At 40.9% G+C, this 26,579-nt stretch overlaps 1 protein-coding gene across 1 annotated transcript in view; it reads left to right on the top strand.

Moving 5' to 3' along the window:
* FHIP1A (FHF complex subunit HOOK interacting protein 1A) overlaps positions 1-26,579 on the top strand; it is a 105,490-nt gene that overhangs the window by 72,884 nt on the left and 6,027 nt on the right. Inside the window, exons 8-12 of the mRNA XM_070757818.1 lie at positions 4,786-4,865; positions 6,568-6,755; positions 10,147-11,190; positions 19,454-19,632; positions 20,617-20,755. Of these exons, the coding sequence (XP_070613919.1) occupies positions 4,786-4,865; positions 6,568-6,755; positions 10,147-11,190; positions 19,454-19,632; positions 20,617-20,755 (1,630 nt within the window). The remainder of the gene's footprint in view (positions 1-4,785; positions 4,866-6,567; positions 6,756-10,146; positions 11,191-19,453; positions 19,633-20,616; positions 20,756-26,579) is intronic.

The following is a 26,579-nucleotide window of genomic DNA, read 5'->3' on the forward strand; positions in this document are numbered from 1 at the left end:
GAACATATAAATTCATGCTTAAAAGTGTTTCCTGCCTCGTTCCCCTTGTCTTTGGTTCTGCCAAGAGATTTCTGTTTATTGCCTGCAGTCCCATCAAATCCAGTGCAAAACTATTTTACGTACAGCCCTGTGTTTTAAAGAGTTCTTAATTTCAAGGGAAAGTTGTTCAGAGATTTAAACTCTATTAGCTCTGATTCTAAATTTTCCCTAGGATGCTCAGGCATGGCATTTTGCATCTATTCGCAAAGGTTTTAAAGATACTGTTAATTTTATTATTTATTTAGCTTTGTGTCCAATTATTTCACTTGCATCAAATCCTAAAGTCTGTCTCCTTTCAAGAAAATAACCATAGAAGTACAATAAACTTTAATTGTAGGAGTAAAATAAACTTTAATTGTATAAATAATTAAAACAATCAAACAATTAATTCAAACAACAATACAATCACAAGTTGGCAATAAAATCAAGCATTCAGCATATAAAACTGATTTATTTTTTTGTTACTTCATTAGACCATTTTTGAGGGGTTTTTTAATAGCTGTTAAATACATAACAGCAGAATATATGTGGTTGTATAAAGCACTAATGATACTGATTTTTTAATAGTTTGAAAATATCTAAATAATTTGTTTCACTAACACAATTTTAGAGAAATAGATGTCAACCTTGAAGCTGACCCGATTGAAGCCATTTGGAGGAACAGAAGGTTAGGGAGGCGTGGAATAGAGATAGCTGGGGTTTTGTAGCCAAAACAAAATACTTTCTCCTAGGAACCAAGGTCTTCTCACATCTGGTCCAAGGGAGGAGGAGTGACATTACCAGGCAGCCGGATGACACCTTGATTGGACCATGTAATTGTTTGGGGAAGGGCAAAAAACTTTTACTTTTAATTAAGTGAAAACTGTGGGAACTTTCACAGTCGGTTTTCACCAGAACTATGCCAATATGATATACAGTTTTCCCTCGCTTTTCGCGGGGGATGCGTTCCGAGACTGCCTGCGAAAGTTGAATTTCCGCGAAGTAGAGATGCGGAAGTAAATACACTATTTTTGGCTATGAACAGTATCACAAGCCTTCCCTTAATACTTTAAACCCCTAAATTGCAATTTTCCATTCCCTTAGCAACCATTCAGATTATTACTCACCATGTTTATTTATTAAAATTTATTTAAAAAAATATTTATTAAAGGCAGACTACAGTTTGGCGATGACATATGACATCATCGTTTGGGAAAAAACATGGTATAGGGAAAAAACCCGCAAACTATTTTTTTATTAATATTTTTGAAAAACCGTGGTATAGACTCCGCGAAGTTCGAACCCGCGAAAATTGAGGGAACACTGTACCCATTAAACTATTATTTGAGGAATATGTGCCTCCGAGGTTTGCTTGGTATGGGTATATTACTTGGAATCTTGACATTAGAATTAAGTAATCCATTTTCATGGAGCCAAACACTTGTTTAGAATAATGTTGTTTGATACAGTGTCATCAGTAATAATAATAGACTCATGACCAGCTTGATTACATCATTGGATTGCCAGTACAGTGGTACCTCTACCTAAAAACGCCTCTACTTAAGAACTTTTGTAGATAAGAATTGTGTGTTCAAAATTTTTTTGCCTCTTCTCGAGAACCATTTTCCACTTACAAACCCGAGCCTCCGAAACTGTAAGCGAAAAAGGCAAGGAGAAGCCTCCGTGAGGCCTCTCTAGGAATCTCCTGGGAGGAAACAGGGCCGGAAAAGGCAGGGAGAAGCCTCTGTGGGGCCTCTCTAGGAATCTCCTGGGAGGAAACAGGGCTGGAAAAGGCGGGGAGCAGCCTCCATGGAGCCTCTCTAGGAATCTCCTGGGAGGAAACAGGGCCTCCACCCTCCCTGTGGTTTCCCCAATTGCATGCATTATTTGCTTTTACATTGATTCCTATGGGAAAAAATGCTTCTTGTTACAAACTTTTCTGCTTAAGAACCTGGTCACGGAACAAATTAAGTTCGTAAGTAGAGGTACCACTATATAAGTAGGGATACAAAATAAAATGCTTGTCTCTTTTGAATAATTGTGGTATGTTACTTATGTCCCCAAAATAGCAAATAGGGTAGCAGACTCCAGTTGCATAGGATTCTGAAGCAGTAAATAAAAACATCTGCTTCAGTCTGCATTCTTGCTTCTCCCATGGTCTGACACTTTATTTTGGGCCAAATAAATATGATTGAGGGAGGTATGTATGCACATATATATTCGGCTTCCAAAGATTTGCTCGAAAACTCTGTTTCAACAGCTAAATTGCCAGGGTTGTCTTTGTTGAACTGTATCTCTTTGATAAATAGAGAGTTTGGGTGTTATGAAGTATTGTCCTTTAGAATCATGCCATAATGCATAAATGATGCTAAATGATTTGTTTGCTGTATAACTTAACAACAGGACTGATTTCTATAAATAGTTAACAGCAGAGATACCCAGGACCAGCGGTCCCCAAACTGCGGCCCGCGGGCCGGATGCGGCCCACTGAGGTCCTTGGCAGCACACGAGATTTTACCAATCGATATAATAAGTTCCCGAATCTCCTGTCCACTCACTGCGGTCGGCTGCTGAGCGAGGAGGAGGTGGAGAGGCAAGAGGCAGGGAGGAAAGCGGGCATCAGCGGCTGCCACGGGGCCGTTGTCGTCGCGGCGGCTACCCTGTGCCGGCCAACAAAGCCGGCTGCCCGGGAAAGGGAGGGAGGGAAGGAAGGAAGGAGAAATGGAGGGAGTTTGTTGATTTAAGTTTAAATTTACTTGTTAATAAAGAAGTATAAATTACTTTATTACTTAATTATTAATTACTTAATTACTTATTACTTCTTCTTTATTTTAAATATTGTATTTGTCCCCATTTTGTTTTTTACTTTAAATAAAGTATGTGCAGTGTGCATAGGGATTTGTTCATAGGGGTTTTTTATAGTCCGGCCCTCCAACAGTCTGAGGGACAGTGAACTGGCCCCCTGTGTAAAAAGTTTGGGGACCCCTGCCCAGGACTATGCCCACCTATTGCCAAATAAGCTGATGTGGTCACTTTGGATTATTCACACTCTCTTGGTCCAGTCTTAGCTGACTTGATGGCTTTCAGGAAACATTAGGTGGAGTCTGGTCCAAAATTATAGGTGTGGCTAAGGTGGCCTTTTTTGTCTTTTCCATTCAGTCATGTCTTTTTTTTGGAAACTTGCCCTATCAAGTTGCTTCAGGTATTTTGGTAAATTATTGCAAAAGTGGTTTGCCATTGCCTAAGACAGTGATGGCGAACCTATGGCAAGGGTGCTACAGATGGCACCCAGAGCCATATCTGCTGGCACACGAGCCGTTGCCTTAGCTCAGCTCCAACTTGCATGTGTGTGCCAGTCAGCTGATTTTTGGCTCATACATGTTCTGGTTTCTGGTAGAAGTTTAGTAATTAAAAATAACTCTCATTAAATGCATCATTTCATGAATAAAGCAATTCCATTTATTTCTCTGCTCTCTTGTACTTCAACACATTTCCGACATCAATCGGTCCGTTATCTCTCTTCTAGCCGCATTCCTCACATTCTTTTTCCTGCTTAACTTAGACAAGATTTATTTCCTAACTACATAGCTATAAAAAACAGCCACTCTGACTAAATACAATACAAAATACTTTGGCTTACTTTAGAGTGGTGAAAACCCCCCTCCATATTTCTTTACGGCAACACCCTTCTTCTCCACTAGCCCCCTGACGTGCCAATTACCTCACTACAGTTTTAACCCATCCCTCTCCTTAATATCTTCTTCCAGACTTTTGTTCTCTACATTTCTGAATTCTTCTGAATTTAGGATTAACCCAGCGAGCGTCTGATTCTCCCTCGCTAGATCCTGAACTCATAGCCCCATTCTGTGGCTGGCCTCCCACCTGTTCTACTACCTGTAACCCCGGCCCCCCCACTATTTCATAAACAATATCTGAATCTGAGTCCTCAATATCTTCATCACCCTCCAACGGATCAAGAGTATGTACAATAATACAGAGGCTCTAGGAGGGCGTTTTTGGCTTCCAGAAAGCCTCCGGGTGGATGGGGGAGGGCGTTTTTATCCTATCCCTGTTCCAGGAAAGCCCTTGGAGCCTGGGGAGGGCAAAACACGAGCCTACTGGGCCTACCAGAAGTTGGGAAACAGACCGTTTCCAGCCTCTAGAAGGCCTCCAGGTGGTGGTGGGAGCTGTTTTCACCCTCCTCAGGTGAATGAATTATGGGTGTGGGCGCATACTCTTTCGGCACCCGAGGAAAAAAAGGTTTGCCACAAGATCGTTCAAATGACATCACCCATTGCACCCACTAACTAAACTGGCTCTCTAAGATGATCGATTAAATAAAATAGATATATGCTGTCTACTATAACATAGTTTTTCATGTTAGAAATAACAGCCATTTTCAGTTCAAGATCCATATTAAAACATGGCAAAATTGTCATGCAAATGATTTAAGTACATTGAACTTAATTGCAGTTTAATTCTCTTTCAAATCATATCACAGTTTTTTTTTAATTTTTCTTGCTCTTAGAACATTTCCCCCATATCCCAGAGTATATCTCTGTGTATCTTTTGTTTATGCCAAAGATATTTGGCAGGAGTGCTAATGTAATTGTTCTGGAGATACGTAACAAAGTAAAACATTTATATAATTCCTTTCAAACGTACTGCAATCCAGTTTGGGTGCTATTTGCATGTATGGTTTTTTTTTCTTTTTACCTTGGAAAGGATGAAAAATTATGCACTCATATTGTGGTTATCATTTCCCAGCTTTGTGTGGTGTCCTTGGCATTGTTCAAAACACTTATCAGTTTGCATTGTGAAGATGTGATGCTGCAGCTAGTGTTAAGGTAAAAATCAAACTTTCTTTTCTGATATTACGGTGCAAATTACTCATGAAAAATTGATAAATTGATTCAGATGTATAATTGTTTTATTTGTTTTTTTGTTTGTTTGATTGCTTGTTTCATTCATTCATGCATTCATTCATTCATGTATCCATCCATCCATTCATGTATTCATTCATGTATTCATGTATTCATTCATTCATGTATTCATCCATCCATCCATGTATTCATTCATTCATTCATTCATTCATTCATTCATTCATTCATGCATTCATTCTTTCATGCATTCATGCATTCATGTATTCATCCTTCCTTCCATCCATCCATCCATCCATCCATCCATCCATCCATCCATGTATTCATTCATTCATTCATTCATTCATTCATGCATTCATGTATTCATCCATCCATCCATCCATTCATGTATTCAGTCAGTCAGTCAGTCAGTCGTTTTCTATAGCTGCCTATCAGCCACATGACTTGGCATACAATTCTACAACAATAAGAGTTAAAACAACTAAAAAGTCTAAAACAATAAACCACCACCAACAACAAATACAGCATTTGTAGTTAATAGTAGTTAACTAAGTAGCATTAAAGCCAAGAAATCAGTTTAATCCATTTCAAGCCGCAGGTCCAGGTCAGGGGTGGGTCTTACTTACCTTCCCTACCAGTTTGCATCGCATCAGAAGTGTGCGTTTTGCCTGGCCCGTCACTTTGTGCAAATGACCCCTCTGTGCATGTGCAAAGGGTTCTTCGGAAGCCACTTTCAAGGAGCGGTGACCGGAGGACCATTTTGGGGGCGTGGCCAGCCGGCCATCGCAGCTGGTTCGGTCAGCGGGTGCAAATTTCCACCACCAGAGGGGCGGCATACAAATCTAAATAATAAATAATAAATAAATTATAAAAACCAATCATACATACAGACATATCATGCATAAAATTGTAAAGGCCTAGGGGGAAAGCGTATCTCAATTCCCCCATGCCTGGCGGCAGAGATGGGTTTTAAGAAGCTTACGAAAGACAAGGAGGGTGGGGGCAATTCTAATCTCTGGTGGGAGTTGGTTCCAGAGGGCCGGGGCCGCCACAGAGAAGGCTCTTCCCCTGGGCCCCGCCAAGCGACATTGTTTGGTTGACGGGACCCGGAGAAGACCCACTCTGTGGGACCTAACTGGTCGCTGGGATTTGTGCAGCAGAAGGCGGTCCCTGAGGTAATCTGGTCCGGTGCCATGAAGGGCTTTATAGGTCATAACCAGCACTTTGAATTGTGCCAGCCCATATTATTTCCTGACTGTTCGAGATATGACAGTATGAGGTGGGTTGTCTGTGATATGTTTTAACTTAAGGGGTTTTTTATAGTGATGTTTTATAGTGTTGTTTTATTTAATTTCAATTTCTTCCATTGTTATATATTAGTATGTTGTAAGCTGCCCTGAGCCACAGGAGGAGGGTGGCCTAGAAATTGAACAAACAAACAAACAAACAAACAAACAAACAAATAAATACTTCTACCACAAAAAAATGCAGTGTTTTTTTTTTAAGTTTACATATTACAGACATAGCATGTAGCCTAATCTTTAATCATTCTGTAAAAATGGTTTTGGGTCTGTTTCAATCTAAACAAATAAGATTTCTTGTAAGTTCTTATGACTTTTTCTCTTTCTCTCTGCTATTTTAGTTTGATGATATCCTCTTGTTGTTCTAGGTACCTGATACCCTGCAATCACATCATGTTCAGCCAGAGATGTGCTGTGAGAGAGAGAGATTGGTATTCTGTATCTGCTGCTAAGCTGCTCGCCTTGACTCCTGTCTGTTGTTCAAGTGGCATTACTCTGACTTTTGAAAAGCAAGAAAAAGATTATATTCTCTGGAAAAAAAATAATCACGGGGCAGGTAAACATTTATCTGTTTTGTAAAAGCACAGTCCTTATATTAAGTTGGATTTGATTCCCCCCCATCCCACACCAATATTCATATCTGCGAGACCGCCTTCTGCCGCACGAATCCCAGTGGCCGGTTAGATCCCACAGAGTTGGTCTTCTCCGGGTCCCGTCGACTAAACAATGTCGTCTGGCGGGACCCAGGGGAAGAGCCTTCTCTGTGGCGGCTCCAACTCTCTTGAATCAACTCCCCCCAGAGATTAGGACTGCCCCCATCTTCCTTGCCTTTCGTAAACTCCTTAGGCTTGGGGGAACTGAGACATCGCCCCCCGGGTTGGGGGTTCGGGGGGGTGCTAGTGAGCCCCCCATGTCGGCGGGGACGTTTTAAAACACCCGCGCGGCTTTCCAATGAGTCCCGAAGACAAACGCGGAAGTTTGACGTTTGTCTTCGGGACTCATTGGAAAGCTCCGATCGTTTTAAAACAGTTGCGCCGTTCTCCGCTGACTCCTGGCAAACTTCCCCGCTTTAGGAGTCAGCGGAGAACGGCGCGCCTGCTTTAAAACGATCGGAGCCAGCTGGCTCCGATCGTTTTAAAACAGGCGCGCCGTTCTCCACTGACTCCTGGCGAACTTCCCGGGCGAAGGGCGAAGGGCGGGCGAGCGGGTGCTGGGGGGGCTTCGCCCTCCCGCCAGCAAGAGGGGGAAGACCCAGGGAAGCCGCCCAGCAGCTGATCTGCCGGGCGCCATCTACGCATGCGTGCCCATAGAAAAAAGGGCACGCATGCGCAGATGGTGTTTTGACTTCCGGGTTCAAAAATCGCAAATTACCCCGTTCGCAATGGTCGGGGACGCAATAACCGGGGGATCACTGTACTTTGGAAATGTTGTAGAAAATTAGTTTAGTCTACAAAGGGATTTGATTTGCAAATTTAAAGTAGTAATAAAATTCCTCTTAAAATGTATGCCGTATCTAGGTAATAAATGGTAATTATACTTTTTAAAAATTTTACATGATTTATAAATCTTAAATGTAAAGATTTTAAGTCTTATTTGACTTATGCCTAGATTGGGATTAGTATTGCCCAGAATATGCCCCATTATTAGATAATTAATGTGAAAAACTCAAGTAACTATTTCTGGGGTCATAAAAGAACAATAAAGAACTTATTTTAGTCAAGAAGAGGAAGACATACAGTGATACCTTGTCTTACGAACTTAATTGGTTCCAGGACAAGGTTCGTAAGGTGAAAAGTTCGTAAGATGAAACAATGTTTCCCATAGGAATCAATGTAAAAGCAATAATGCCTGCAAATCCTTCAGGAAAATCCCAAACTTTAGAAGGGAGGCGAACAGAGGGCAGGGAGGAGCTGCGAAAGGGGGCTGGTGGAAGAAGCAAGGCTAGGCTAAAGGGTGAGCGGGAAGGAAGAAAGGCAAGGGGGGCCGTCTCCAAGCCACCCCTCCCTTTTCTTTCTTCAAAAGACACCCTTTCAGTGCCTCTGCAAGCACTCCGTTCTCCTAGCTTTGTTAATGCAAACTCTTTCTGTCTCCAAGCCACCCCATCCTTTTCTTTCTTCAAAGATACCCTTTCAGTGCCTCTGCAAGCACTCCGTTCTCCTAGCTTTGTTAATGCAAACCCTTAGGGCTTAGAAAACATTCTTCACAGAGAGAAACAATGAAAGAGCCTACAAGGTAAGACATGGGAAGATCGTTAGCAGCTAGTTAGGGCTGGGGAAAAAAAGCTACATTCAGAGTATAAGATGCATCTTAATTATCAGCCTCTTTTAGGGAGGAAAAAGGTGCATCTTATACACCAAAAATATGGTACTGCTTTATGATGAAAAATAATTCCCTTAGTTTATTTAATGTCAAAGGTAAACTAAATGTTCTGGAACTATCCAGTTATTCCACACCACCGAAGTATATTTTGTATTGCCAGTATGTAAAACATAATGACCTTTTATATTTTTATTAAATTTCATTTGTTCCCTACAAAACAATTACTCTTGTTATACTTTGAAACTTACTCAGCCATTACACTTAAGTAAGATTAAAGTTAGGATCATAAAAATGGATATGCCGCTTGAACAGTGCTCCACCATGCGTTTCATATATTGTATTATGCTAAATCCAGTGAACTATATAACAATGTTTTCCAAACTATTCCCCTCCTGGAAGATTAGATTTTAACCCTAGATTTCCATCATCAGATATCCAGTGTCAAGAATTTTGAAAGCAGAAATTGTCTCATATGGAGAGGTCCAGGTGAGACCTAAAGATAGGTCATCCTATCTTTAGGATGCTTGGCTGCATAGCTAGAGGTATAACAAGCAGGAAGAGGGAGATTATGATCCCGCTATATAGAATGCTGGTGAGACCACATTTAGAATACTGTGTTCAGTTCTGGAGACCTCACCTACAAAAAGATATTGACAAAATTGAACGGGTCCAAAGATGGGCTACAAAAATGGTGGAAGGTCTTGAGCATAAAACGTATCAGGAAAGACTTCATGAACTCAATCTGTATAGTCTGGAGGACAGAAGGAAAAGGGGGGACATGATCGAAACATTTAAATATATTAAGGTCCAGGAGGGAAGTGTTTTTAATAGGAAAGTGAACACAAGGACAAGGGGACAAAATCTGAAGTTAGTTGGGGGAAAGATCAAAAGCAACATGAGAAAATATTATTTTACTGAAAGAGTAGTAGATCCTTGGAACAAACTTCCAGCAGACGTGGTAGATAAATCCACAGTAACTGAATTTAAACATGCCTGGGATAAACATATATCCATCCTAAGATAAAATACAGAAAATAGTATAAGGGCAGACTAGATGGACCATGAGGTCTTTTTCTGCCGTCAGACTTCTATGTTTCTACGTTTCTATCCCTAGATAGGTAATAAGTCTTAGAAAATAGAACTTGGTTCTTTTTTATTTTGTCTCTTTCAGAAAGAAAATGGCAGATGCTTCATTTTTCCAGCGGTAGGATGTGTTTTTGTAGCAGAAATACAGATCAGGATTTTATATTAATACAACCCAAGGATGTTGGTATGCAGAAGTTTACCTGCTGGCAATTCAAACTATTGGAGTAATTTGTTGAAAACCATATTTTGTAAGGTGATAGCAAAGGATACATTTGCAAGTATAAGTAATAAGCAAAAAGATAATAACCACAGTGCAAAACTAATAGGGAGAGGTTAGCTAACTTGGAAACCGTGTGGCAGTTAATATTCTCTCTTTGAACTCATTCAATTGCTTAGCATAAAAACCGCATCTTGTTTAATTATACTATTTATTGATGTGATTTACAACTGGGATGGCCATGTAAACAGATGATTAATAATTGCCTAAATGAAGGCTTGTATTTCTCCTTAGTTTCCTATAACTTTTTGTTGCTGCATTGCAGATTCTACCAAAGAGCCCTCTGGGAAGACTATTGCAGATGCCGCGTGTATTGTGAAATATGGGGAAACTGTTGACATCAGTTACCTCCAGTACCTTTGGGATGCTCAAAGTCTCATACTGCACTGTATGAAAGATTGTGAAGTTTGGTCTGCTCCATATGATGGGAAAGATCCCAGTCCATATACATTTATCCAAACTTCAGTCGAAGAAGATGGTAAAAACCTAGATCAGCCTATTTTCCAACTGCAACCCAGAACACCTAGGAATCATGTCCCTTTTCAAGTGAGACCCCTGAGAGAAAAGACACAACCAGAGCTGGAATGGGATGATAGCTATGACACCGGGATCTCTCCAGATTCTGATACAGGGTCTCCCCAGCACGATGGTGAGTTTAATACCCAACCTCCTGCAAAACCACCCAAACACATCCAAGAAATGAAGAAAAATGCTATCATGTTGATCAAAGGATCCTACATAGAAGAATCAGACTTTCAGGATGATGTCATGGTTTATAGGCTCTGCGCTGAAAAGGATGCCCAGGAAGCAGACCGCTTAAAGGAGAAATCTTTAAGATCAGAGTCTGCAGACATAGACGGTCCAGATGCTACTTCTACCAATGGTCCCGTAGAAAGTCCCCCATCGGATTTAAATTTGGAGGAGCGCAATACGAAAAATTTAAATCTGATCCAACAAGCAAAAGATGAAACCCAAGGCGGCACTGACGAAACGACTCTGCAACCTGATTTGGAACAGACATCGTCTTCCCCGGAAGGAGATCATAACGCCAACATGAAGTTGTTGAGTTCTGACGGCGATGATTTTATTTCTGAATGTGATAACATAATTAAAGAATTGGACTCAACCCCTGCACGCTTGGTAGAACTGAAACTGCTGATTCCCGATCCAGTGTCTCCTATTGAAGAAGAAGAAGATTTTGAAAACTTTTCAGCAGATACTCCATCAGCAGAAAGTTTGTCCTCCCCCTTTGGGTTAAAAGATATTTGGCCTAGCAACCCTACAAGAGCCCAGAGTATCCCATTTACAGGTACAGTTTTTAATTTATTAAGCCAATGGTGCTTTCTAAAATTCTAGATATGAACAACAGATATTGCCATATTATTTTGCATGCTTACATTTTATTGTTCTCTTTGTTTAAAATAGAGATTTATTTTATTTTATTTTATTTATTTATTTTATTTATTTTATTTTATTTTACTTTTTATTATTATTTTTTTATTATTTTATTTTATTATTTTATTTTATTATTTTATTTTATTTTATTTTATTTTATTTTATTTATTTGTATGCCGCCCCTCTCCGAAGACTCGGGGCAGCTAACAACAATAAAAAAGACAATGTAAACAAATCTAATATTAAAAATAATCTAAAAACCCCCAATTTAAAGAACCAATCATACATACAAGCATACCATGTATAAATTCTATAAGCCTAGGGGGGAAGGGAAAATTTCAATTCCCCCATGCCTGACGACAGAGGTGGGTTTTAAGGAGCTTGCGAAAGGCAAGGAGGGTGGGGGCAACTCTGATATCTGGGGGGAGCTGGTTCCAGAGGGTCGGGGCCGCCACGGAGAGGGGCGGCATACAAATCCAATAAATAATAATAATAATAATTTTAGTATTGGATTGGATTGTTACATGCTGTTTGTATCATTGTTGTTAGCCGCCCCGAGTCTGGGGAGAGGGGTGGCATACAAATCAAATCAATCAACAAACAAACAAACATTTGTTGATTTCCATAACCTATTCCATAACCTGAATTTTTATTCCAACTTTCATAGATTCTATTAATCTTCACCCACGAGAGAAAACAGAAAGCAAACAGTAATTTGAATTTTTTACAATGGCAGTAGATGGGTTGATTTTACAAATCTTAATTCAAGTTATGACAAGAGTATAATGCGGAAAAATTTCTTTGTATTGCATGACAAGTTTGTTATCTCTCTTTGAAGTGTTCTAATGGTTGTTTTAAAATCTGCATTTATTCTATTCATCCTCTTTTCTTTTGGGCAATACATGGCAAGTCATTTTCTAAGGACTATTCATCTATAAAAATATGAATAAAAATAAAAATGACTGCTAGTTTTTATGGCAGAGCTCAGGCACAACGGAAAGGCTTCATTGTTCCTTTTGCACAGGAGTATAATGTGGAAAGAGAACCTGTCTGTCATGGAGTAATCAGCAAGTTTGTTTATGTGGTTTTACAATTTTACTGAACATATGTAGCTTAAATTGGCATACTACACTGCTGTTATTAACTGAACATGGTTTTGGGAATGCAGATTTCCCTCTGGGTAACAGGATTTTTGGCCGGCCCCAGGGGAAGAGCCTTCTCTGTGGCGGCCCCGGCCCTCTGGAACCAACTCCCCCCAGAGATTAGAACGGCCCCCACCCTCCTTGTCTTTCGCAAATTACTTAAGAGCCACCTTTGTTGCCAGGCATGGGGGAGTTAAGTTATCCTTTCCCCCTAGGCTATTACAAGTTATGCATGGTATGTTTATGTGTATGTTTGGTTTTTTATAATAAGGGTTTTTTAGTTGTTTTTATTAATTGGATTGTTCATGTTGTTTTACCATTGTTGTTAGCCGCCCCGAGTCTGCGGAGAGGGGCGGCATACAAATCCAATAAATAATAATAATAATAATAATAATAATATAAATCCAATAAAACTTGAAACTTGAATAATAATAATAATAATAATAATAATAATAATAATAATAATAATAATAATGTATGCATGTATGAATTCATGTAATTAATGAATTAGGAGAAGTGAATTTAGTTGATTTATTGATTGATAGGAATTATATATCTTTCTGTCGGACCTGCTTTGCATGTGCTCCAATGCAGTGATTTTATTGGCCAATATTGTTTTGCAAGTGATGGATGCCTTCTTGTAGATTTTTTTTTGGGACTGATAAAATGATGCTCCAATCTGTGTTTGATTGCTTCCTGTGTGATTGGCAGTGTTGATTTCTGTATGATGGAATTGTTTGCTGAGAGGCTATTGTTCCATTTTTGTGCTTGTTGAATTGTAATGTTTTTCTGTTATTCGATACGAGAAATGCAAGAGTGTTTTTAGAAAGAATGGCAGTCTAGCCAAACAATGATCCATAGATATAAAGACTTAAAACCTGTTGATAGATCTATCTCAAAACATATCCAAAGACCCAGAAGTAGCGCATAAGTAGCCCTCAATATTTCCCCCATATCACAAAGTAATAAACCAATTCTTATATAAATAGATAGATCCATTTTATGGAATCAATAATGAAAACCTAAACAAATTCAACAAGCACAGATAAAGGAAATAGCCTCCCAGGCCAAGCTGTAATTTACTTTATTGGTTTGAAAACTATATTTTGAGCCATCCCATCAAAAAGCTGATTTCACAGATAAGACAGAGATGTCATCTTGCAAGTCAAGATCTACCAACAAGACACCATTCAGTTGAAGAACAACATTTGCTTGTAGCACCATGCAAATGCAAGCAGGCAAGACAGATGCATGTATAATATCTTCCAAGGTCACTTCCTCAAATTTGTTTCACAGATACATGTTGTCTTGTACAGTAAAGAAACATCTGCAAACGAAAACCAATCTTGGATAGTTCCACCCAGGCAATATGCCAACCCTCAGTGACACGCTACCCTGTTTCCCCGAAAATAAGACATACCCCGAAAGTAAGGCATGTCAGAGGTTTTGCAGAATTTGCCAATATAAGGCAAAGTTTACATACAGTACGGTGGAAAAACATACGGTACCATTCAAAGCTGTTCATAGCGGTACCGTAATAATGTGGCGTCCCCTGCTGGCCCCTTCCATCGCTTTGTACCGTCCAGTACAGCAGACACAGTCTGCTGCTGTCTCACCGCCATTACAGTCTCCACTACAGTGCGTACTGTAGTTCCCCTGGTGGCCGGAAGCTGCAATAGCGGGAGTATACTGTTGTACCATATAAGTGCCGTCGTTTGTGTGTGTGGGTGCCATACTGACAGGTACCGTACCGTAAATCAGTGTACCATACGGTACACTTTCTTTGGGGGTGTCAGCTTTTCTGCCTGTGAATTTGTCTTATTTGAGAAATATAAGGCACCCCCCCGAAAATAAGACGTAGCACAACTTTTGGAGCAAAACACGGTATATGTATTAAAGCCAAATATCACTCACTCATCATGGAATCTCCAGTACAACTTACAAAGTTGACACTTGGCACCTATGTTCCTCTTGGCTTCTAGGTGCTTGCTAAGAAAGGATTTTTTTGAAATGACCATCAGATTATTAGTATTTCTTCTACAATATTATATTAATATGTTCCAATGCTAAGGAGTTAAACGTTCTACTCTCCCTTTCTCCCTTACCTCAAAAGAACTCTGTTCCAACTGCCAGTTGCCTTATATTAGCACACACTGATGCTACCCCTTCACTAAACTGGGTTTGGGCATGGCCAGTGTATGACTCATCTAGCCTCTGGGCTGGGAGTTTAGACATTCTACTTTCCCTCCCCACCTGAAAAGAACTGCCAGTTGCCTTATATTACAATGTTCCCTCGATTTTCGCGGGGGATGAGTTCCGAGACCGCCCGCGAAAGTCGAATTTCCGCGAAGTAGAGATGCGGAAGTAAATACACCATTTTTGGCTATGAACAGTATCACAAGGCTTCCCTTAGCACTTTAAACCCCTAAATTACCATTTCCCATTCCCTTAGCAACCCTTTACTCACCATTATTACTGGTACTCACCATTGAATAAGACACTTAGTGATCCTGATATTTATAAACATAATTATTTATTAACAATAATTATTTTTTTTATTATTTATTTGCAAAAAATATTAATTTGGCAATGACGTATGATGTCACTGGGCGGGAAAAACCGTGGTATAGAGAAAAAACCCCGCAAAGTATTTTTTAATTAATATTTTTTGAAAAACCGTGGTACAGGCTATTCGCGAAGTTCGAACCCGTGAAAATCGAGGGAACACTGTATATCACTCTGATGCTAAGGAGTTACACGTTGTACATAAATTTTCAAGCTTTAAGTATCAACATATCATCCTAACTACTCATTAATTTTCAAGCTTTCAATGTCAATTTATCAAGCCTGATCACATAGTTTCTTAGGGGTATCCAGCTACTAGTTGTAAAGTATGGCAAACTATAGGAAAATAAAAGGAGAGTGGGATTACTTTGCCCCCTTCCATTCTGTGAAAAATATCAGTATAGGCCAAGCTATAATTTACTTTATCTGCTTGAAAGCTATATTTTCCACGGGCAACAATTACTTGGAATGTGTGGGAAGGCAACAGAAGAGACCTCGATTTGGAGGCTTGCTAAATTCAGAACGTCACCGATATTTCAACTTTTGAGAAATAGGATTGGAGGGTTTGTCTCTCCCTCCCGCCCCACTCTCCGTTTAAAACCTTGACGAAAATAAATAGAAAATTACAATAGCGTTGGAATTCTCCATCTCTTTATAAATATTTTTTGTTTTCTTTTTACATAGAAACATAGAAACATAGAAGACTGTCGGCAGAAAAAGACCTCATGGTCCATCTAGTCTGCCCTTATACTATTTCCTGTATTTTATCTTACAATGAATATATGTTTATCCCAGGCATGTTTAAATTCGGTTACTGTGGATTTACCAACCATGTCTGCTGGAAGTTTGTTCCAAGGATCTACTACTCTTTCAGTAAAATAATATTTTCTCATGTTGCCTTTGATCTTTCGCCCAACTAACTTCAGATTGTGTCCCCTTGTTCTTGTGTTCACTTTCCTATTAAAAACCCTATTTAACCCTTTAACATATTTAAATGTTTCGATCATGTCCCCCCTTTTCCTTCTGTCCTCCAGACTATACAGATTGAGTTCATTAAGTCTTTCCTGATACGTTTTATGCTTAAGACCTTCCACCATTCTTGTGGCCCGTCTTTGGACCCGTACAATTTTGTCAATATCTTTTTGTAGGTGAGGTCTCCAGAACTGAACACAGTACTCCAGATGTGGTCTCACCAGCGCTCTATATAAGGGGATCACAATCTCCCTCTTCCTGCTTGTTACACCTCTAGCTATGCAGCCAAGCATCCTACCTGCTTTTCCTACCGCCCGACCACACTGCTCACCCATTTTGAGACTGTCAGAAATCACTACCCCTAAATCCTTCTCTTCTGAAGTTTTTGCTAACACAGAACTGCCAATTGCAATACTCAGATTGAGGATTCCTTTTCCCCAAGTGCATTATTTTACATTTGGAAACATTAAACTGCAGTTTCCATTGCTTTTGGAACAACTGTGCTTATTGCAAAATCATTCTGGGATACACTGGGGCAGGAAGCATATACTGTTCAGTATATGTTCCCTGTCCTCGGCGCAGGCATATGTACTCCGTATTAGCCTTAAGCGTACCAGTTGTAATGCCATCAGTTCCTGTTCCTTTCTTGAAAACAGAACTGCGGAATACCCGGTAGCTGTGGTTCCTAATCCAATTTTTAATATCAGAGCTCCTGTGATAGCATGTCACAGCCTAGGGCTGTCTGTTATCCTGTTGTATATTCACCCCAAGAAATACATTAGGTAACATGTTTTCTCACCGAACAAGATCCGCTGCTGTGCTGGCAAAAAGGGAGAAGAGAACCGGGGAATACCGTATTTTTCAGAGTATAAGACGCACCTTAGTTTTTGAGTAGGAAAATAGGGAAAAGGATCTGCTTACCAGGTATTCATCTGGCTAGCGTCCTTAGTCTGGTCAGCTTCAGCACATTATTTTCTCCCCTGGTTAATGTTGTGGTTAGCTCTGGCCCAGCTCCTGCCCCAAGGACTGTGGATGTGGGGGAGACATCCACATGCTGCACGCCTGTTTTGCCCCCGGTGGAATCTGCTGATGAAGGCTCCTCTGACCAAGAAGACATGAGTGACAGGGAGGAGGAGAGTGTGGCAGACAGCTCAGAAGGAGATCCATTATCTAGCTCCTCCTTGGATTCAGAACAAGAGTTCATGATACAGCCACGCATGAGGAGAGCGATGCATAGGCAACAACAACTGAGAGATTATTATCACAGAAAATGAGGCCACCCGTGGTTGGGTGGGGCAGTGGTAATTAGTGAGGCTGCTATAAAGAGCAGCCTGTGGGTTTGGCCATTGTGGAGGATTATCTGATCCTTGTATTTCGTGACTGCTTTACTGACTTTGATCTTTTGTGTGCTGATTTTCCCCCGCTTTGAAACTAAACCAGAGCAAAGTGTGTTTCACTTTGTGAAAGAAGAAGGACTGTGAATTGCCTCACAGCTGCAAGCTAAGTATCACAGAACTGATAAGGGACTTGTACAAATTACCAGTTTGTTTGGAGACGAGTGCTCTTGGCTATACCAAAAGAGGGCTAAGGTGAATTTTCATGATAAAGAACATTGTTTTGAATTTTCAAACGTGTGTGTGTGTCTGAAATTTGTACCTGTGAATTTTTGGGAGGATTCTACCAGAGAGCGCAACAGAACAGTTAAGGGCTTAAAAGAAACTTTATTCTGAGAGAATACCAACACAAGAGCTTGCAAGTCAGTAAGAGCTGGGAACATCATTAGCACCTGGAAAGAAACAAGTAGAGCAATGGAAAAATCCTGCAAAGACTTAGGGCTTGGAAAACATTCTTCTTTGTAGAGAGTAACAATGAAAGAGCTTGCAAGCCGGTAAAAGCTGGGAACATTGTTAGCACCTGGTTAAAGCTGGAGCAAGTAAAGCAATGGGAAAAAATCGCCCTACCAAGACAGGATTTGGAAAACATTTTTCTTCTCAGAGAGTAGCAATGAAAGAGCTTGCAAGCCGGTAAAAGCTGGGAACATTGCTAGCATCTGGTTAGGGCTGAAAAAAAAGTTCTTCGGAGCAAGTTAGAGTAATGGAAAAAAACATGCAAAGGCTTAGGGCTCGGAAAACATTATTCACAGAGAGAAACAATGAAATAACTTGCAAGTCAGTAAAAGCTGGGGACATTGTTAGCACCTGGTTAGGGCTAGAAAGAAACTTCTTTGGAGCAAGTTAGAGTAGTGGAAAAAATCCTGCAAAGACTTAGGGTTTGGAAAACATTCTTCACAGAGAGAAACATTGAAAGAGCCTGTAAGGTAAGAGCTGGGAAGATCATTAGCAGCTGGTTAGGGTTGGGGGGGGGGGGGTTATTTATTTGTTTGTTTGTTTGTTTGTTTATTTATTTGACTTGTATGCTGCCCCTCTCCGCAGACTCGGGGCGGCTAACAACAGTAAAAAGACAATATAAACAAATCTAATATTAAAAGTAATTTAAAAAACCCCAATTTAAGGAACGAAACATACATACAGACATACCATGCATAAATTTTATAATCCTACGGGGAAGGGAATACTGTATCTCAGTTCCCCCATGCCTGATGACAGAGGTGGGTTTAAAGAAGCTTACGAAAGGCAAGGAGGGTGGGGACAACTCTGATATCTGGGGGGTGTTAGTTCCAGAGGGTCGGGGCCGCCACAGAGAAGGCTCTTCCCCTGGGTCTCGCCAAACGACATTGTTTAGTCGACGGGACCCGGAGAAGGCCAACTTTGTGGGACCTAACTGGTCGCTGGGGTTCGTGCGGCAGAAGACGGTCCCGGAGATATTCTGGTCCGATGCCATGAAGGGCTTTATAGGTCATAACCAACACTTTGAATTGTGACCAGAAACCGATCAGCAACCAATGCAGACTGCAGAGTGTTGGTGTGACATGGGGATATTTATGAAAGCCCATGATTGCTCTCGCAGCTGCATTCTGCACAATCTGAAGTTTCCGAACATTTTTCAAAGGTAGCCCCATGTAGAGAGCGTTACAGTAGTCGAGCCTGCCAGCCTGAGAGATATAATGCTACCCAAAACCAGTCGGTGCTTCTTTTTTTTTTTAACACTATGTAAGAATCTAGAAATAGCAGTGCATACATTCTGTTAATACACTGGGCTGCACACATATCCAACGGAAAGGCAATTCATTTTAAAAATGCTTGGCCAGATGCTAATAAATCAAGCCTCTGTTTCTTGCAGTTCTGCTCCTTAGCAGAAGAAGAGGCAGGAGAGCTGAAAGAAAATAATACAGCCTGATTAACAGTTGCTTACCTACTGTAATTACTGTTTGAATTTGTGCATCTGCAAACAAAACTAATAACTGGCCTAATGCTGCTAATATTAAAATAAAACCATTAAATACGTTGATGCTATGAGATGGATCAGATCTCACAGATCCCTTTCGCTTCTCCTTTCTGAAAAATCTGTTTTGTTTTGATTTGATTTTTAAATCTGCAGGCCCATTTATCAGCGTGGTGCTATCAAAACTGGAAAACATGTTGGAAAACTCCTTGCATGTGAATTTGCTGCTTATTGGAATAATTACCCATCTGGCCACTTACCCACAACCTCTTCTCCGTTCCTTTTTGCTCAATACAAATATGGTGTTTCAGCCTAGTGTGCGGTCTCTCTATCAGGTACGCCTTTAAAACTGAAAAGAAATCTTTTAAAACTCACTTTTAAGTTTTTGCTTCAGTATTTTGCAGAGCGATATCTTAATACAGTGATTCCTTGTCTTACAAACTTAATTGGTTCCGGGACGAGGTTCTTAAGGTGAAAGGTTTGTAAGACGAAACAATGTTTCCCATAGGAATCAATGGAAAAGCGAATAATGCGTGCAAGCCCAAAATTCACCCCTTTTGCCAGCCGAAGTGCCCATTTTTGCGCTGCTGGAATTTCCCTGAGGCTCCCCCCCCATGGGAAACCCCACCTCCGGACTTCTGTGTTTTTGCGATACTGCAGGGGAATCCCAGCAGGGGAATCCCAACATCGCAAAAACAAGCACTTCGCTGGCAATGGAAGTCCGGAGGTGGGGTTTCCCACGAAGGGAGTATCAGTGAAATCGCAGCATCGTAAAAACACTGAAGTCCTCGAAACCCCACATCCGGACCTCTGTGTTTTTGAGATGCTGCGATTTCACTGAGGCTCCCCTCGCTGGGAAACGCCATCTCTGGACTTCCGTTGCCAGCAAAGCGCCCGTTTTTGCGCTGCTGGGATTTCCCTGCTGGGATTCCCCTGCAGCATCACAAAAACAAGGAAGTCTGGAGGTGGAGTTTCCCATGGAGGGGAATCCCAGCAGCACAAAAACGGATGCTTCGCTGGCAACGGAAGTCCGGAAGCGGGGCATCCCAGTGTTGGTGGTGGGTTTGTAAGGTGAAAATAGTTTGTAAGAAGAGGCAAAAAAATCTTAAACCCTGGGTTTGTATCTCGAAAAGTTTGTATGACGAGGAGTTTGTAAGATGAGGTATCACTGTATTGATTTGTTAAAAAATAATTGTTTAAATCCAGAGAATATAAAATATCACAGTAAGATGGGGACAGCGCACAATTCAGTCATAATTTAGTAAATAAGAATATTATGTATAGATGCTATTTATTTATTTTACTTTATTTTTGGGCAGGTGCTGGCATCTATAAAGAATAAAATTGAGCAGTTTGCTTCCATTGAAAAAGATTTCCCTGCTCTTTTGATACAAGCACAAAAGTACCTGCTTTTACGAGTAGATGCACGGGATGCTCCTTTAGAATCATTAAATAAAGGTAATTATCATTCCTGATAAATGAAACATATTTTATTTTTGCCTGACTTTTTAATAAGAATTGAATGAATGTAAACTAAACTATATTTTATACTGTGCAAGGTTATTCTAGATCAGTGATGGCGAATCTATGGCAGGGTGCCACAGGTGGCACGTGAGCCATATCTACTGGCACGCGAGCCGTTGCCCTAGCTCAGCTCCAGCGTGCATGTGTGTGCTGGCCAGCTGATTTTGGCTCGCACAGAGGCTCTGGGAGGCTGTTTTTGGCTTCTAGAGAGCCTCCGGGTAAACGGGGGAAGGCATTTTTACCCTCCCTCGGCTCCAGGGAAGCCTTTGGAGCTGGGAGAGGACCAAACCCAAGCCTACTGCCGCACGAATCCCAGCAGCCAATCAGATCCCACAGAGTTGGCCTTCTCCGGGTCCCGTCGACTAAACAATGCCATCTGGCGGGACCCAGGGGAAGAGCTTTCTCTGTGGCGGTCCCGGCCCTCTGGAATCAACTCCCCCCGGAGATTCGAATTGCCCCTAGTCTTCCCGCCTTCCGCAAGATGTTGAAGACCTATCTGTTCGCCAGGCATGGGGAGAATAACTATCTTTTCCCCCCATCACCACCTTTTTCTGACTGTAATATAGGAGAATGGTGTGATTGTGTAGTAATGATCGTTTTTAATATTTATGGGTTTTAAAATCGTTTTTTTTACTTATACTGGATTTGTACTTTGTATATTGTATTGTTGTGAGCGGCCCCGAGTCTTCGGAGAGGGGCGGCATACAAATCTAATAAATCTAAATCTACTGGGCCCACCAGAAGTTGGGAAATAGTCTGTTTCCAGCCTCCAGAGGGCCTCAGGGGTGGGGGGTGGGGGTAGGGGGGCAGGTAAAGCTGTTTTTGCCTTCTCCAGGCATTGAATTATGGGTGTGGGCACTCGTACATACACAATAGTGCACACCCATTGCTCTTTCGGCACCCGAGGGAGAAAAGGTTCACCATCACTCTTCTAGATAATTGTTAGGATTCATTTTGCAAATTTTCCTATCCACTATTCTTTTTAAGGTAAAGATAGTTGGCATTTGTTTACCAATGTAGTATTAGGTTCATCTTGGCCAGATCTGACAGATAAATGAGATGGCTAGGATATAGGTAAACTTTGAATTATCAGCTTATCTCAATGATGGAAAACCAGAGAATAATCATTTTTCTTGAATTCTCCAATATTTTCCAACTGTTTAAAAATGGTGGCATAATTTTCCAACATTGTTGAGCAGCTATATTATGTATAAAACCTATATCATAAACCCTAAAGTAGGTTTAACATAGTTGAATGTTCACTGCAATGCCCAAATGTCCCAAAGAAACTAGAGCAGGAAAGAAAAAACCCTAATACTCAATCCTCGTGGAAGACAAACTGCTAAAACTTTGTATACGCAAAATAAATGTGCAACTTTTTCTGAACGCCATCACTCTACTAAACAAATAATTCCCTCAACACTGTCAGACTTTCTACTAAATCTGCACTTCTATTCTACTAGTTTTTCTCATCATTCCTTTCACCCATTTCCTCCCATGTTGACTGTATGACTGTAACTTGTTGCTTATATCCTAAGATTTTATTAATATTGCTTCTTCATTGCTTATTTGACCCCTATGACAAACATTAAGTGTTGTACCACATGATTCTTGACAAATGTATATTTTATTTTATGTACGCTGAGAGCATATGCACCAAGACAAATTCCTTGTGTGTCCAATCACACTTGGCCAATAAAAATTCTATTCTATTCTAAACTTACCTGATATCCTACTTTTCTCTCAAGAAGATAAAACCATTATAAAGTTATAATTTTATTTATTTATGAAAGACTACTTTAAACATAGTATTATTGTTGTTATACATTGTTTTGAAAAAGCACAGCTTCTTCAAGACAATACCTATCTATAGATGTAACAGCCATTATTAAAATATTGTTTTTAGCAAAGCTATCTGATAGGCAGAGCAGTTCCAAACATTCATTTGGGAATTCTAGTAGTAAAAAGTTCTGCAGTTTATGCATTGTTATGAGAGATGAGCAAATCTAACATCTCATGAATGCACTTTGTCAAGTGGAATGATCTGTAATAAAAATAAGTCTAGCTATAAACACTTTAGTGCAGAAAGGTTAGGTTATTTCATAGGAGACTACATTTTCTCATTGCAGCTGCCTTTTGATTATGCTGTTGTCAATTCTAGCATATTAGTCAAATTTTATTGCAACAATTTGTAAGCTAATAAAACAAAAAATGCATTGCTCTAGGGAGAAGACAATCCTCATTTTCCGCATCCTCACTTTGACCTGGGATACTTGCATAAAATGTATGGATAATTTTATGTAAATAATGGCATTGTGAATATTTGTATGCCGCCCCGAGTCTTCGGAGAGGGGCGGCATACAAATCCAAATAATAAATAAATAAATAAATAAATATTGCTCAAGAGTTGTTTAACAGTAATTCAGGAAGAAAAAAAATCTCCATATAAGCTAATGGTTTATTTCTTTTAGGATCTCTTATAACAAATTCCCCAAACTATTTTTTTGAACTTTGGCCTTTAGGATTTTGTCATATCATTATTTATTTGACAAATGACTGGTTTACAATTTGTAACTGAAATTGAGATGCAATATATAAAGTTAGCAGACATTTTTAATAATTTTCTAATTTTCTGAGCATTTTCCTGATCCTCTTGCTAAGCACTCCTTAATACAGTGGGAAAGGAGAGGATGCAGTATTGTTCCTTTTCATGTTTTATTATAATAATAATTATTATTATTTATTAGATTTGTATGCTGCCCCTCTCCGTAGACTCGGGGCGGCTCACCACAGTGATAAAAACAATACATAATGACAAATCTAATAATTAGAATCTAAAATAACAATAATACATTTAAAAAGTCTAAAAAGCAAGGAACCCCAATATAAAAAACATACTTACAGTCATATCATACATAAAAACTACATAGGCAGGGGGAGATGTCTCAGTTCCCCCACGCTTGACGACAGAGGTGAGTTTTAAGGAGTTTACGAAAGGCAAGGAGGGTGGGGGCAGTTCTAATCTCTGCAGGGAGTTGATTCCAGAGGGTCGGAGCTGCCACAGAGAAGGCTCTTCCCCTGGGTCCTCCCAGATGACATTGTTTAGTCGACGGGACCCAGAGAAGACCAATTCTGTGGGACCTAACCGGTCGCTGGGATTCGTGCGGCAGAAGGCGGTCTCGTAGATATCCTGGCCCGGTGCCATGAAGGGCTTTATAGATAATGACCAACACTTTGAATTGTGACCGGAAACTGATCGGCAACCAGTGCAAACCGCGGAGTGTTGGAGTAACATGGGCATATTTGGGAAAGCCCAAGATTGCTCTCGCAGCTGCATTCTGCACGATATGAATTTTCCGAACACTCTTCAAAGGTAGCCCCATGTAGAGAGTGTTACAGTAGTTGAACCTCGAGGTGATGAGGACAAGAGTAACTGTGAGCAGTGACCCCCGGTCCAAATAGGGCCGCAACTGGTGCACTCTGTACAGATGAAATTACAGTGATCCCCCGGTTATTGCGTCCCCGACCATTGCGAACAGGGTAATTTGCGATTTTTGAACCCGGAAGTCAAAACACCATCTGCGCATGCGTGCCCTTTTTTCTATGGGCACGCATGCGTAGATGGCGCCGGGCAGATCAGCTGCTGGGCGGCTTCCCTGGGTCTTCCCCCTCTTGCTGGCGGGAGGGCGAAGCCCCCCCCAGCACCCGCTCGCCCGCCCTTCGCCCGGGAAGTTCGCCAGGAGTCAGCGGAGAACGGCGCGCCTGTTTTAAAACGATCGGAGCTTTCCAATGAGTCCCGAAGACAAACGTCAAAGTTCCGCGTTTGTCTTCGGGACTCATTGGAAAGCCGTGCGGGTGTTTTAAAACGTCGCCGCCGACATGGGGGGCTTGCTAGCACCGCCCCAAACCCGGGTTGGGGGTTCGGGGGGGTGCTAGCGAGCCCCCCATGTCGGCGGCGACGTTTTAAAACACCCGCGCCGCCCCCAATCTTCGGCTTTTCGCTAGCGCTGCGGAAGTTAAAAACACCATCTGCACATGCGCAGATGGTTTTTACTTCCGCAGCGCTACTTCGCGAAAACCCGCTCGTTGCGGGGGGTCCTGGAACGGAACCCTCGCAACGAGCGGGGGATCACTGTACTTTCATAAAATGTAACAATATTACCTTTAATCAAATTCATGAAAAGACAGGGTGAATATTCCCTATTCAGGGGCATGGATATTAACAAAGTTGGAAGGGATAATAATAATAATAATAATTTATTGTATTTGTATGCCGCCCCTCTCCGTAGACTCGGGGCGGCTAACAACAATGATAAAAACAGCATGTGACAATCCAATAATAAAACAACTAAAAACCCTTATTATAAAACCAAACATACACACAGACATACCATGCATAACTTGTAATGGCCTAGGGGGAAGAAATATCTCAACTCCCCCATGCCTGGCGGTATAAGTGAGTCTTGAGTAGTTTACGAAAGACAGGGAAGGTGGGGGCAATTCTAATCTCCGGGGGGAGTTGGTTCCAGAGGGCCGGGGCCGCCACAGAGAAGGCTCTTCCCCTGGGGCCCGCCAAACGACATTGTTTAGTTGACGGGACCCGGAGAAGGCCAACTCTGTGGGACCTTATCAGAAGGGGGTTGATCTTGTAGGTCAACCCCCTTCCCAAGCAAAAAACCCTACATCATTTATTTATTTATATTTATTTTGTCCAATACACAATAATACACAATGAAGCTTATAGAGGATATAGTAGAGAAGATATAGGAGAGATATAGGCACTCTAGTACGCCCCTTACTGACCTCTTAGGAATCTGGAGAGGTCAACTGTGGATAGCCTAAGGGCAAAGTGTTGGGGGTTAGGGGAGGACACTACAGAGTCCGGAAATGAGTTCCACGCTTCAACAACTCGATTACTAAAGTCGTAGTTTTTACAGTCAAGTTTGGAGCGGTTAATATTAAGCTTGAATCTGTTGTGTGCTCTTGTGTTGTTGTGGTTTCTGACAGACAACAGTCCAGTCTCCTCTTGAAAGCCTACAGTGATGAAGTTCCCACAGCTTCTGAAGGCAAACTGTTCCATTGGTTGACTCTTCTTACTGTCATAAAATTTCTAGGTTGAATCTCTCCTTGGTCAGTTTCCATCCATTATTCCTTGTCTAGCCTTCAGCTGCTTTGGAAAATAGCTTGACCGCTTCCTCTTTCTGACAGCCCCACAAATATTGCAACACTGACGTGAAAAGATCTAAAATATGTTCCATGGGGATTGATACTGAGGAGACTCTTAGAAAAATAGTATTCTTGCATTCTGTTGACTGAAGCTTATTTTATTTTATTTATTTATTTATTAATCAGATTTGTATGCCGCCCCTCTCCGCAGACTCGGGGCGGCTCACAGCAATAACAATACAATGTAAACAAACCTAATATTTAAGTTAATTTAAAACCCCAATTTAGAAACCAATCATACATTCTAACATACCATGCATAAATACTATAAGCCTAGGGGGAGGGAAAGTCTCAATTCCCCCATGCCTAACGACAGAGGTGGGTTTTAAGGAGCTTACGAAAGGCAAGGAGGGTGGGGGCAACTTTGATATCTGGGGGGAGTTGGTTCCAAAGGGTCGGGGCCGCCACAGAGAAGGCTCTTATTTTTATTTATTATTTATTTTATTATTTAGATTTGTATGCCGCCCCTCTCCGAAGACTCGGGGCGACTCACAACAAGAAAGAACAAATCATAAATAATCCAAATAACATT

Source organism: Erythrolamprus reginae, chromosome 7 (genome assembly GCF_031021105.1).
Source record: "Erythrolamprus reginae isolate rEryReg1 chromosome 7, rEryReg1.hap1, whole genome shotgun sequence".
NCBI lineage: Eukaryota > Metazoa > Chordata > Lepidosauria > Squamata > Dipsadidae > Erythrolamprus > Erythrolamprus reginae.